This window comes from Lycorma delicatula, chromosome 1 (genome assembly GCF_047948215.1).
Source record: "Lycorma delicatula isolate Av1 chromosome 1, ASM4794821v1, whole genome shotgun sequence".
In the NCBI taxonomy this organism is placed as follows: domain Eukaryota; kingdom Metazoa; phylum Arthropoda; class Insecta; order Hemiptera; family Fulgoridae; genus Lycorma; species Lycorma delicatula.
Window position 1 is genome coordinate 102,815,543 of NC_134455.1, and position 15,585 is coordinate 102,831,127.

The 15,585-nt window shown below is 27.9% G+C and overlaps 1 protein-coding gene across 7 annotated transcripts in view; it reads right to left on the reverse strand.

Moving 5' to 3' along the window:
• Window positions 1-292: 292 nt before the first annotated feature.
• The window catches only part of Oga (O-GlcNAcase), a 102,682-nt gene continuing 87,389 nt past the window's right edge, over window positions 293-15,585 (reverse strand). For 5 of the 7 annotated variants that reach the window (XM_075358545.1, XM_075358536.1, XM_075358528.1 and 2 more), the window contains 4 exons: window positions 9,348-9,552; window positions 7,189-7,360; window positions 6,797-6,942; window positions 293-880 (listed from right to left, as the gene is read on the reverse strand). In XM_075358545.1, coding sequence (XP_075214660.1) covers window positions 6,803-6,942; window positions 7,189-7,360; window positions 9,348-9,552 — 517 coding nt within the window. In that variant the 3' untranslated portion in view covers window positions 293-880; window positions 6,797-6,802. Of the gene's footprint in view, window positions 881-901; window positions 1,621-6,796; window positions 6,943-7,188; window positions 7,361-9,347; window positions 9,553-15,585 lie in introns of those variants that run through there. The other 2 variants (XR_012755436.1, XM_075358514.1) reach the window with 2 other exon arrangements.

The window sequence follows — 15,585 nt, forward strand, 5'->3', positions numbered from 1 at the left end:
AAATTATGCTTCTTAACTGTAGACAATTAAATATTTACTAAATAGTCTCTATTTTGATAAATATTCCCACAAAGTATTTGCTATCAACAGTGATATGGTAAGGAATACATGAAATTTTTATTTTTAACATAATTTACGCTACAATTTATCTATCTTCTTTTTGTAATAAGATGCATTGTACCCAGTGCATCCTAGGCACTCTAGCTCCATTAACACATTGTCAGCCCTCAAACAAGCAAATTAACGGATAACTACAATAATAGGTTATAATAAAATAAACACCTCCTTCCAACATAAATATATATATATATATATTCATTTAATAAAGAAAAAGTATAAAAATCAAATCATACATGTATATATATTAATAATATATATTGTATACAGAGTTACATAATTATGTATATTAAAACATATACATTACAATCACAGTAAAGATTAACCACAAAAAATAATAATTATCTATTAGATATATTATATCATTGTACACATTTTTTATATTTATATAAAATAACTAACTGGAAAATTAGTATTCTTTAAACTAGATATATTACAACATAACTGAAAAGTTATTTTTAACTGTGGTACTTACCATAAAATCTATAGTACAAAGCGAAAGGCAGTTTCACCTGATATTTTACAACTAAACAAGTCACCGTATTAACAGAATAAATAGATAAAAATTAATACTGTTATCATTCCTTAACAGATATGATGTGTTGAATTATAGTACTTTTTTTATCACCGTAACAATAGTAGCATTGTGCACTTTTGAGAACAAACTTATAATACAAGTAAAACAATGTAACAAAACGTTTTAAAATTGTTGTAAGTTGGCAATGAAGAGAAATGGACAAACATGAAATGTAAGTAACACTCACTGTAACAAAGAAAAAAATAAAAATTGTCTTTTATAAATGTATATACAAATAAAAAATTGCTGTATACATTGTGAAATGGATGTTATTAAAATCATAGGATCTGAAATTATTGATGTGAAAAATGTATTTTATGTAATACATCAATTGTTTGTACAAAAAAATTCAAGTAACACTTTTGAGTAATCAGTCATTTGATTAATTCACACTTTTTTCCTTTCTCCACAGCTAATCTATTAACTTTAAGATTTATATACAATTTATACAACAAAAACTCTTTGTAAATTGTACAGTCTTGGACTGTCTAACTTCCACAGCTACACCTGCTTTTCTCTTAAACATACCTAGTTAATATTATTAGCCTATTCTCCTTAAATTATAACAAGCATATAACAGTAACTTCTTCACTAGTATAAGGTAAATGTCTATTACTTTATCCTTCGTTTTTTATCTTACATAAACTGGTGTCTCCATCTTTTCATCAGCTGTTGCAGGCTTTTTCTACCCTTTGGACTATACTCCTCACTTATACATGGAATTGTTGTTGGATTTGTGCGTCTTATATGATGTAACCATCTCCATTAGAGAACGTATGAACTCCCCACGAACATCCTCAGTCCTTTTCCTATCAAGTCTGGTATATCCAGCAACTGACCTCATCTAAGCACTTTGCAGCCTATGCTCATCAATGCTTGATAATATCTAAGTTTCCCCACCACACAAACTAGGAACCGTTAACATCCTACAGAACATTTTTAAGTTATAACAGTAAAATAACAACAAAAACTTAAAAAATAACAATTTATGAAAGGGAAAATGTATTTTGTAAATAATTTGTTTATCACAGTTTAATTTTTTAAAGCCAAAAAAAAAAAATTATAATCTGTTTTATCAATTATATTTAATAATTATGTTTTTATATCATCATAAGCTGATTATTTAAAAGCAAAATTATTCAAAATGTAAATGGTCTGACTTGAGCAACAAATAAAAAAAAATTAAGTTACTATTCTGTTTTAAATCAGTTTTTATGGGTTAACAACAACTTTTATTTTTCCATGGTAAGACTAGCAAAATTACATCATATTTAACAACTCAGCAATAAATGTAACAAGGACCATTTGTCTGCTTAAAGCATGGCTGTGGTATTTTATGTAATGTTATCTGTTTTTTGTATTGATTACTTTTATTCTGTTTTATTTTTTTTTTTTTTTTTTTTTTTTTTTTTTTTTTTTTTTTTAATAAATATTAAGTGATGAATTCTTTACTATTAAAGATTAATTAATTTTTAATGATTTATTTTCATTAATAAAAATAATCTAAAATTGTTATTATTGAATTATTATTTATTGTAAACACTTTTTTACAATCTGAGGTTAATAATTAATTATTAATAAATGAAGTCTGATTTGAACTGATGTGGCCTTCCCCTTATAAGATCCTAATATTTCATTGATTAAAATTTTATTTTGCTATAACTCTGGAACCAATGAAAATAAGTACCGCTTATGAAATATCGTTGAAAACTTCTCAATAAGGGCTTATTACTGCAGTTAAAAAAAAGTCCAAAATCCAAAAAATTTGGAATTTGGGCTATTTTGAACACTCTTTGTCCAGTTGATTACATTCAAAATGGGAGGTGCACAATTGTAACTAGATGTTACAACAGTCCTAAATCCAAAATCTCAACATCCTATGGCTAATCATTTTTAAGTTATGCAAGATACGTACATATGTACAGACGTCATGCTGAAACTAGTCAAATTTGATTCAGGGATGGTCAAAATGGATATTTCTGTTGAAATCTGGAAATCAAATTTTTTGCCATCACAATACTTCCTTTACTTTGTACAAGGAAGTAAAAAGTAAAATCAATTTAATTTCATATAGAATCAACAAGTTAGCAATACATATCTAAAAAAAGATTTATTTAAAAGGAAAAAAATCTGTTTTACCAGCCCACGAGTGTATTTACCAGTACCTGAATTCTTAAATACAGTATTCTCAAACAGTTATTTTTAAAAGATTTATAATATTTTGCTTAAATTACTAACAGAAGATTGATTTGTAGTAGCATTTTTAAATAGATAACTTTTTTTATCTTATAAGTTGTCTTATCTTTTTTAATCATCATTGTGTGTTTCCACATTGTATATTGCTAACAACATTACCTGTCAATAATTTTGTTATTAAAAGATACAAATGAGTTTAAAAATTTCAATAAATATAATGAATAATTATTATATTCTGTTAGTTGAAATATGCATTTCTTTTCAGCCAAATTTTTATGCTCCTTTTTAATATTTACCTACTCTTTTGTGCTCAAGAAAATATCTTTACTTGCAATTCAACGTAAATATTGTATATAAATTGTATTAAATTATTTTCTATCTTTTTTCAAATTACATCAATTTTAATTTTTTAATTCATATATTTAAATTATTATTTCTGCAATGTCCAAAGATGAGACACTATTATCTGCCAAAAGACATGAAAATGACAGTAAAATTTAACTGATATTAATGTTTTGTCCTTAAACTTAATATTTTTCTTAAATATTTCCAGTACTTTTGAAATATAAATTGGAAATAAGGAATTTTTTTTACTTTTATCTTGAGAATAGTTAAAAGGGAAATCCCAAGATACATGATAGTTGGCAGCTGCAATGAATTTTTATTTTCTGTTCTACATGTTTAAAACAACCAGAAAATAAGAGGATCAATATGTTTATATTATTTGAGATGCACGCTAAATGATTGTACAAAAAAAGCTTTTTACTCTTTTGTTGTACCTTTTGCTAAAAAAAAAAAAGCTAGAATATAGGGCATTTGGCTCATTATAAATACTTAAGATCATAAAAATCGGCCGAAAACTGGTCACAAAAAAATTTATTTAGAAATTATGGTTTAAGAAATATATCCAATAGCTTAAGTTTAATTTGCTGAAGATCCTTTTATGAAAATTGTCATAAAAAAATCATAAGAACTTTGAACTGTTATCGCCTTTTAAAAAGTAATGTCTTATAACCACACAAAATTCTCTTTTATGAGTTTTTCGCAAATCACAGTAATATTATAAATTCAAACAAACTGCCAACTGTTATGAATGTATCAACTGAAAATTGGTGTATGCTCCTAGTGGTGATGTAGGTAACTGAAAACAAGCTCAATATTGTTCTGGAAGCATAATTTCTTATCTTTGCCATGGAACTATTGAATATCATAAGTACAGACTCATAAATTGCTGTCATACATTAATTTTCTCTTACTAACAGTGGTTTTTCTGTCTCTTGCACCTTTGAATAAATTGCATAATATATATATATATATATTTTTAGTTGGATTAAGTAGATTGTCTGACTAGTAATAACATTTTCCTCACAAGTATATTTTACATGAAATTGGAACAGGTTTTTTCCTCTATTTCCTAAAAAAAATTCAGTTTTATAGTAACAAGAAGCAGTAAGACAAAAATCTGTTTCCCTGGATAAATCACTACCTTATTAGGGTATAAAGCTGTCAAAGTAGCCATATTTTAATAACATAATGTATGATTTTTTTACCAAAAATTATATTTAATTTTAAATTAATTATTAGATTTATTGGATTAAAAAAAAAATTTTTCCTGGATTATTAAAATACTAACAAGACACACATTTATTTTTTTAATGTGTACATTGCAATATGTTCAACTAGTGAATAGTAAGCAACCTCACATGGCCTAATGGAATGAGGATGATATCTATGACATTTATATTAGGTGTAGTTTTATACAGACTCAGACCGACCAATCCTTAGGTGTGTGGTTAATTGTTCATTAGTTGAACAAACTGCAACATACATATTAAGGAATAACACAACACAAAAATTATGTTGTAAATGGTACATAGAAATAGTTGGCAAGTGTTTTCCAATTTTATTTTAATATGTCATTAAATTAATAGGCCAACTTATGGAATATTTTTCTTAGCCCTTGTATTTTAACTAGTAAAGAAGTTAGATAGGTTACAACTTAAAGCTAAACTTGTGTAACAAGCATTTCAGTTTACCGTATGTAATAAATTTGATGATTATTTTTCTTATTTTGTAAAAAGAGTTCTAGCAATCCTGTTGCATATTTTTTTTCAAATAACTTAGTAGAAAATATATATCTTAAGAACCTTAACTATCAGATGATTTGACATAAACCACTAGTCAATCCCAAATTTGACACTGCCAAGGAAGTGAGGAATGAAATGGTTTCCATTTCTTCTTCATTGATCTGGATATATATAGTTTGGACATCAGCATGCCCAATCAAGTGCAGGTGATTATAAATGACATCTTCAGTTTATCAAAGAAACTAAAATCAACAATATTACTTAGATATAGAGCAAGTCTGACTGGGGCCCCTTGTACTCAAATGCTTTACACACGTCACAGCCTTAATGCACAGTGGAAAAGACAGCATAGAGTAATAAATTAATGTATGCATTTTTATGGTGAAATAATACACTACTTCATATAAGCAGGGGAATTGTGAAAGCTATAAAATGTTTCTAGAAATTAAAAATTAAATGGTACAGATAGATGATTAAAATTTTTTTTTTATATATTAGTACACTCAGCTGCTTATAGTATTGGATTGTTATAGAACAAAGATCAAAAGGCTGATGTCACTCTAATACTCAAAGTACTTTAATACGTTTCTTGTTAATTTAACTATAAAAGATTTCTATACAAGAGATAAATACATACGAGATCTGTAAATAAAGTAATGAGACTCGTTCAGAAAAACCTTTTATTTACAATCCAATTATACATGGACTGTATTAACCTTCGAAATAGTTTCCTTAGGAAGAGATGCAATGCTTCAAATGGTTTTCCCACTATTTATAGTAGTGTTGGAACTCGGAAACAGGAATATCCTTCAAATGGACGGTTACATTTTATTTATGTTTTCTATTGTTCCAAAATGGTGTTCTTTGAGGTGTTTTTTTTATTATAATTGGGAACAGGAAAAAGTCGCAGTGACTCAAGTCAGGTAAATAAGGTGGTTGAGGAACTACAGGAATGTTTTTCTTTGCCAAAAACCCATTAATTGAGAGTGCAGTGTGACAAGGTGTATCACAATGCAGCATCCAGTTGTCTTTTCCGCAGACTTTCAAGAAATTATCAGTAAACATAATTGATTTACAGTCTGTCCTGTAGACAAAAACTCCAAAAGTCTCCGATTCGCTCAACACTGTTGTAACTTTTAGATGTTAATGGTCTTCCAGAGTGTGCATTGTCTGCAGCTGATTTCTGGCCATCTGAAATTGCTTTAAACCACCTAAAAACTTGGGCTCATGACAGAGTGTCGTCTCCATATGCCCTATTCAATTTTGAAAAAGTTTCAGTAGTATTCTCACAGAGTTTAACACAAAACGTGATTGCACAATGCTGCAATCACGTTTTCAATCACGCTGTAATAATTAACATTACTCATTTTTGTAACACACAACAAAAACTCGTTTCATGAAAAGTTTGTTTACATCTTATATGGAAACAATAGACTAAAAATATCAATACCTAATATAAATAACCTGTTCATATAACTAAATGTTTATTAGTAACTTTATAGTGTTGCTACTTTGGTTGCCAAAAAAAAAAAAACTAGTTTCATTACTTTATTAATAGACCTCGTAATTCTTTTCTATCTTTTAAATTAAAATAATTTTTGCTTTTTGAAATTCATATTGTTTAATTATTTTTGCAATGTTTTCAAATAAATTTCCAAAGATGTGACAGTTATCTGCAAAAAGACAGAAAAAACTGATATCTTAAGCTGTTGTGATTCTAAGCAAAACATCACTTTGTATTTATCAATAAAATTAATTCACATTAATTCTATAAATAAAATTACAAAAATGACAGCTATAATAGCAAAATAAAAATTACCAAAGTTTAGAAGGCGCGTCCAAGTAAAATGTTCCTGTCATTAGAACAGCCAGTTCCAGGAGCTAGCTCAATAAAACCAAGTTTACCATAAAATTCAACAAGGTGGCGATCCCTTGATGTAACAGGTGTGTAAACACCAAAAGAGCCTGCAAAAAACAATTAATTATTCATATATATAAAATTATAATTTATACAAAAATAGAAGATTAAAAATATTGCATGAAATAAAATTTTTGAAGGAATATACTTGAGTCTGTAAGAAAAAAAACCAACATAATTTTTTGTTTAGAACGATAAGATATAACAAATTACTTTCTTATAAATTAATAAAATTAGCCCACAACATACAAACAATTAACAGACACATTAAAATATAAATGGCAAATTCTTACCATTTGCTCTAAGTGCAGCTAACAAACAAATAATGAGTCTCTTGGCAACAGACTGGTCGAAAACAGAAGGCAGCAATATACAGGTCATAACTGAAGGATGCTGTGCACGTAATGCTTCAGGAAGTACATCATCAGTGTCATTATTATGTGAATGAAACCATCTTATCATTTCCTGCCATGATCAAACATAAAAAAATCATTTATTAAAATTTTTTAAAGATTTATTACTTTACTAACAATAATTAAATTTGATTATATATACAGCTGAGACACAGTTATCTGCAAAGACGCAGGAAAACTGTGATATCTTAAGCTGTAGTGATTCTAAGCAAAATATCACTTTGTATTCATCAATATTTTTTTAGGTTGGCAGTATTAAAGCGAGATTCAACTACTGAAATTTATGTACTTCATTTAAATTGTTTTATAGGCTTTCAAAATGTAGGAAAATTATAGTAGTTGAGTAAAATAACCCAAATGGAGAATATGCAAACTTTTTGTTTTAGATTCTGTAATTGAAATATGTTGGCATTGTGAATATCAAGAAAGATTCCCTAATGAAGAATTCTAAATAAAAAACCTTGGCTTCAGTATTTGATTGTTTGTGTACAAATGAGCTTATGTTATTAATACTTTGTTTCATTTCATCGTGTTAATATTTTGTTGAATAACAAAAAATTGTGTGGATGAAGAACAGAACATGGGAAGTTCAACATAGCCCAGACTCAGTAGTAGATGAATTTTTAAACTGTGTACTTTGGTGTGCTGAACAATGTGACAAATACTTGTAAAGATCTCAACCCACACTAGTTGCAAGAGTTTCAAGAGTTACTACAGAGGCTTTCCACTGTACCTAAATTTCTGTCACTGTTTAAGGTAACTGTCATAAAATTCTTCTATTTTATTTGCTGATGAAAGAATTTTTTTAAGAGATGGAGTTAATTTATGAAATAATCATTGGAATTTTGAAAATCAACATGATGAAGTACAACATAGTCTCCAACACAGGTTTTATATTAATTTCTGATATATTATTATTGATGAGCATTTTATTTCAGATTACCTTGAACATGTACTTAAATTTCTTACAAAATAACTTTCTGTTTTGATTACTCTTTTAACCTTTCTATTTCACCTTCTGAAGGTAAGGGCTTACGCATGATTACAAGCTCTCTTCGTTCCAAGCACTCATTTTTGACCAACTTGATCCATATATGTACTAACATCTCTGCAGATTTATTAAATTAATCTCTCATTATTGTATTTAATTTGTTTTAAATATTAAAAAAATTTCTCAATGTAACCAGTTTGTTTTTCTTTCTATTCCTGCAGAAGTATTAGTAACTTTTGTACATATCTTTTTCCATATTGAACAGATGAAAAAATTTTTTATGGTTTCATATCCTTTGAAGAATGCTCTATTAACTATTTAAAAAATAAAAAAAAATTAATAGGTCCTACGCTGTACAAAATGTTTATAAGGATTTTTCTCTTTCTTTAATTATTTCTCTGTAGTTCATATTATATATTATTAAATTTAAGTATATAGTGCAGCAATAAGCAATTGATTTTTCAAATATTGTACAACTGGGTTAGAATGTGTAAGACCTGTGTTGGCAATTAAATCATTAAATAAATGTTAAACATGTTTAGGGATTAAAATTATTTTAATTTGAATTATTGATTCTGATTTCCACATCTGTGAAGTGGATTCAAACATTTGATACATCTTGAAAGTCATAGGTAAATGCACTTTTTTTTTAAATTGGTACCTGGTAAAAAAAAGCTTGAATAATTTGCAGACATAAAAATAAATCTGGAAGCTATATATATATATTTTCTAAAGACACTTTAACAAGTGGTTGTTGGAAGTGGAATTTTTAGATATTAATTTTTTTAATAATATATAATCAATTCCTTTACTTTTTGAAACTTTTTTAAGAGCAAATAGCCTTAACATTATGTAATATGAATAGGGTGATAAAAATATGTCTTGGCATTAATATATGAAGGGATAAAAAAAGCCTAAAAAATACATCAAAATGATTATTTATGAAGAACCACAATGAAAGTTGAATTAACATCTGACAAACCCACTATTATTGAATGACATTAAAAATACATCAGCAAAAGTGTCTATTAGATTCAAAAGTAATTACCTGAATAGGATTAGATTCTGGAGTTGTACAGTTATCAGCAATTTCAAGTGGATATTTCTGACACATTTCTGGTATCCATGCAACTTGCAATTTAGCATTAAACTGTCTAGCATCTAGAGCTGCGCATGCATACCCAACAATACCAGTCTCATCTTCAACAACCATACACAATTCTGGACTGAATGAAAGGAATGGTCCAAGAAATCTAGAAATGAAATTGCATAAAATATTGCTTGTCAACATAAATGATTATTATTATTTCATTGGAAAATAATGAACCTTTAGAACTTATTTCATCTCATCATATGAAAATATCTGAAAATTCAATCCACATACATACATGTAGGAAAAAACATGAATAAAGTAAAACTTATATAAATGCGATGTTGCCTTACTCACAATAATAATAAAAATATAATTCAACACAATCATTTTTACTAATATTTTATTGGAGTAAATTGCTTTATAAATTGAAAACACATATTAATCTTGAGACAGTTTTATAAGGCTGTATTATTATGTTTTTGCATGCAATATTACCCATCATTTTTGAAGTGTAATATTGATAACACAGCAGTATTATTTCAAAACATGGTTACTATCAACTGATTTTAAATGGTTGAATTGCAATTTTTCTGGTCAGGAAACTATCTATGAATGTTGCATGCCTGTGCAGTTATAACATTTATTTACACAGAGTCTAACAGTGATTCCATAAGCTGTCCTTGATGTATGTTGCAAAAATGTAATGAATAGTGATCAACTATATGTGGCCATCACTGGTCTCAATAAAACTAAACACAAAAAACCCTTTAAATTGGGAGCCTTTCCTACCATTTTTATTGATCTTCAAAATTCTATATGTATATTCATTCTGATTAACCAAATAACAGCTATTTTCCAATGTGGATATTATGTTTATAGTATTGAATTATGACATCTACAGTTAAATTCAGGCTTAATGTAGAAGCAATATTAAGGTATAACCTAGTAGGAAAATAACATAATTTTTACATATCTAGACTTGCAATTAATCTTTATATGATCGAATTCATTACATAATCTTGAAGCTTATGCCATGGGAATGTGAAATAGAAATATCATAAACTAATGTGAAATATCTAATATCCTAAAATAAACGGAAATCTAACTTTTAATGTGAAAAACGTTGTATTTTTAGTCTAAAGTTTAGATAAAATAATTAAAAACATCATCCAAAAATCAAATAAAAAATTACCAAAAGATCAAATGGTCTTGAAATGTTGTGTTTCACAAATGCAACAAAAAATCAAGGGTTACCATTTAAAAAATATTAAGTTTGTCACTATAACTGAAAATAATTTACCAAAATGTGCATAGTGAAGATTTAAATTCCACAGAAAAAAAGTTACATATGAGTTCTATATTTACAGTTTTTTGTTTCTTATAGATTTAGAGATCCCAATGATGGTATCTTCTTGAAATGATCACCCTGTTAAGTACTGATTACATCATTATGTACATATATTGTAAAATAATATTGGTTAATAAGAAAGTAAAAAGTACTTCATTGTTGATCAAACTATTTTAAAAGTCACTTGTAATAAAGAGAAAGCATCTCATTCCACTCTCATCTATTATTACCTTGTTTCTGTCAACTCAGATCTCATCCAATAAAATTTTACAATAAACAATTACTTTATATAAAAAAAAAAACAAACTTGTTTTAACCATAATATTATTATACTTTTATAATTATGACTACATCCTGACTGATAAACAAAATCTTGGCAAGTTGTAGCATCAACTTGTTCTGTTTGATTTGAGCTTTTTTTCACATCTTAAATGAAAAATAATGAAGGGCAACTGTAAACTTCTAACACTTAATTATAAAACAATGTAAACCCAGTAGTGGCTAAATAATTTCACAAGCTTAATAATTATCAGAATTTCCTATATTGTAATAATATATGGGGATTATGATTTTATCGTTAAGCATACAGAAGAAAGTGGCTAGTATTATGCTTATGGCTTATGGCTTATTATGCTTTTTAGCGTAATAGTACTTCTCACCAACTTGCTTTAACACACATGCTAATGTGACTACTAATCTGTCTGTTAGCTATCTCTTAATTCTCTCTTCTGATTTGTTGGTGGGGGTATCAAACCTACTGCGTGGATTCTTAAGGAGAAAGACCTAGAACCAGAGTTCACACTATTGTTTGAAAATAAGAATTTTAGATAGCTTTAACTTGAACTACAATTATTTATTGCAATAATTAAAAATATAAATAAATCTTTCTTTAAAATTGAGTATATATATATATATATATATATATATATATATATATATATATACCATCTCGATCGGATTGAATTCATGATGGTATGGTAGGAGTTTAAGAACACGATGCCCATGTTTTTCAAAAGTTCATCAAGTAATATTTTTATACTTTAGTTTAATGTAACTTTACTAATTCATATAACTGTAGTTTCAGCATTTTTTAACTATACGGAATATGGGTTTTCTACAGCCAATCGGTCATATCTTTTCTTCTGGAGTTAGAATTTGGCACTTTATCAATACCTGTATTGTGATAAAGGGCATTATCAACAACTATTACTGACATCGGTGGAAGATTTGGAATCGATTTTTCACGTGGCCATTACATAAAATTGTCTGTGTTCAAGATGTCATGGTAGTCGTCACTTTTCAAACTGGCTTTCCAAGTTAGTAATGTGTTCGGAATAAAACCAATTTCTCCTCCAGCATAAATTACTATTAAATGGTCACCTTTATTAATCGACACATGAAGTCTCTCAACAATACCATCAAACCACAACTTTGTTGAACAATGCGAACTTATGGATGGATGTTTCATCCAAATAAACAATTGTAGCATTGCTTTGTCTGTACTTAGTCATTGCCTGCAAATATTCAATTCTCTTTCACCTGATATCAGTTTTCTCAATTAAAAATTTTCTGCTATTTTCAGTTTTACACCATTTGAAACCTAACCCTTTCAAAATAACAGCTAAAGTTGATTAATTTCCTCTAAAATCAATAGATAACTGAAGTTGTTGCCTTATTTTTTTTTTTTAAAGTAGGTAATTCATTCTTCTTTGAATGAAATTCATTAACTGTTCTTTTAACTACACATAAATCAAGACTGTCCAGTCCACTGACAGGTTTCAAATGTTGTTTATACTTTTTCGGTGTGCTGAAAGAACATGACTGGGATGGATGTTAATTGAAGAATCATGTCTTTCTTTCTCTTCTGAGTTTTTGAATCTGTGTTCTTGATATCCTACAAGTAGCAGCAGTCCTTTCTTAGCATTTTTCATAAAATGATAAACATTATTGATAATTTCATGTGTTTGACTCCTAAGTTTTTTTTTATCTACGGATTTAAATTCTATCATAACAAACCGCACTAATAACACACAAACAAAAATAAAACAAAAAATAATATATTACAAAAAATTGCGAAAAATAATGAGTAATTATAAAGTAATATGACTGCACAAAAACGCTATCCTAGTACCTTCACTGAACATGATATAAACTGGACTAAAGTTTATTTCTTTATACACACCATTGTGTACTACGAATGACGGATTTAACATAATCGTGACGAAAGACATAATTCTAACTGCATGTATAAATTTTTATAGGATTGTACATAATACCAATCAGAGCATTAGTCATTGGTTAAGGAACTGTTATTGTTTACAAGATTGACTCATTAAGCATTTTTATACATTGTAATCAACTCAAGTGGAAAAATTGAACAGACAACATAAATGTATTGTTTGGGTGCCTGTAATGTTTTTTTAAGTCGAAAAATGAAATAAAAATAACAATTATGCACAAAAATGTTTTGGAAAACAGTAATATAATGAGATGTCAACATGTGACATCACAAGCTCGTAAATTCACAGGGGCAACTATATTTTTGTTACACAACCTAAATTGCAATCTATTTGTAAGCAAGTAGGGAAATTATTTGGTTAGATTACTGTTTGAAGTATATTTTTTATGACATATAATCCTGAAAAATATTGTTAGTTCAATTCTACCCAATTTTTAAGTCTAACTGCCCACAATTTTTACATCTTGTTACATCACAACCTTTAAAATGTGTCTGATGAAAGGAATATATTTACTTTGGTGTTTCTATTTTCCACAACATTACGATATTACATGTGACATTTTGGTTTTCTCTTTTTTTATAATTCAATATCTTGGCTATTATTTTTAATGGTAATTAAAATACACACACTATTATAATACTTATATATAAAAAATGAAAGTTCAGTTTACCAACAATTATAAAATACTTAAATACATTCTAATGCTTTTGGACCTTCATCCATCCTCAGGAATATCCATATAATTAAATATAAAAATTTTACAACTATTCACTTAAAATAGTATAAAATAGAATAAATGAAATAAAATAGACCAAAATTTTATATATACATAACAATTGATTGTCAATGTATTAAATGTATTCTTTTTGAGAATCTCAGTGTCAGAACAATAGAGATTCTTTTACTGACAGGACATGTTTTTACTTCAACGTTCAACTTACTATACTTTTAATACAATGACAATCAATTGTTATGTATATATAAAATTTTGGTTTATTTTATTTCATTTATTCTGTTTTATATTATTTTAAGTGAATAGTTGTAAAATTTTCATACATAATTGTATAATTGTATGGATATTCCTGAGAACGGATGAAGGCCTGAAAGTGCTAGAATATATTTAAATATTTTATAATTATTGGTGGTTTAATAACTCACAAAGTTCAAGATTGTTTCCATTCATCCCACTCTATTGTATAAATCAGTGGCTTTAAATCTGTAAGTTCTGAAAATCTGTTGCCCAGCATAGGGAGATAATTTTAAAATGAAATGACACTACAAAAAATGAGGTCAATCATAAACCAAATCTAAAGGCAATGCTTAATAGTATTGTCTAAAGTTATTGTAGAAAAAATTCAAATTGTCATCAACTATGCTAGTCACAGTAATTTGGAATAATGGAAAATTATAATTTTAAGAATCTAAGGACTATCAGTAACTAATATTTCTCTAATCTTCTTCTATCCAAGGTGTGATTCCATTGAACAACTGACAATAATAAAAACTGCCTATCATCCATATTTATTCAGATGAATGAAATTGTTAATTTTGTCTTAAAGAATCTCAGGGGAAGCAGTTCAAAATCAAATGTAGGGCTGTCAGGCTTTAACATCAAGACAAAGAGTTCTTTGCTATTTGAATAAAGTATAGAACAACTTTAATTAATAAACAGCCATCATACAATTCAAACTTCAGAAACAAAAATTTTTAACTGCAAATAAATGATAAATTACAAAAAATGTAAGATACTTTTAATGAAGCTAGACATATAACTGTAAAAATGCTACAAGTAGTCAAGAACCATGAGAATGAATTTATTTTGTACAAGTAAGTATAAAGTGATGAAACAAATTGGAGAGAGAAGACCAACTCTCATAAGATGTGCTTATGTACTAACAATGCATAGGTAGACATTTTGAATTATATGCAGACATTTTTGAATTAAAAAATGATGAAATTGAAAAATGGAGTTTGCTTGTGATGAGTAGCTCATGAACTTGAAAACCTGGTTTATTTGGTGAATTCTGCTATGGAATATAAAAAAACGTTGCATGAAGCATATAGCGAAGATATTCTACCATAATCAACTGCATTTCAATAGTTTAAAGAGTTTCAGCACTGTATTAAATTACAAAGGATAGTTGGGACTTCAGCCACTGCAGTGAACAAAATCATACTAAACACAGCTGACATCACTGTTAGGGAGGATGAGTGAGTAACAGTGGATGGCCTGGTGCACATATATATCCCATAATAGTGTGTTCACCATTTTGCATGAACATTTGAACATGAGACATATCTAGGCAAGATGGATACAGAGAATGCTAATGGATGACTGTAATGTAATACAAGCTGTGGCACATGTTTGAGGTTTCAACATCAGTAGCAGAACATGGCGACCCTCCCTGAATTTCATCATTACTTGAAATGAGAACTGGCTTCACTACTGCAATCCTAAAAGCAGACTGGCAATCACAGTCTAGAAGTCACCCTCATCTCCAGCACCCAAGTTGTTTGGTCAACAGGAAAAATAATGATGATTCTTGTCAACTACAAACTTTTTCATAAACAAATAAATTTCCCCGCATAAAAGTTTTGATAAAAT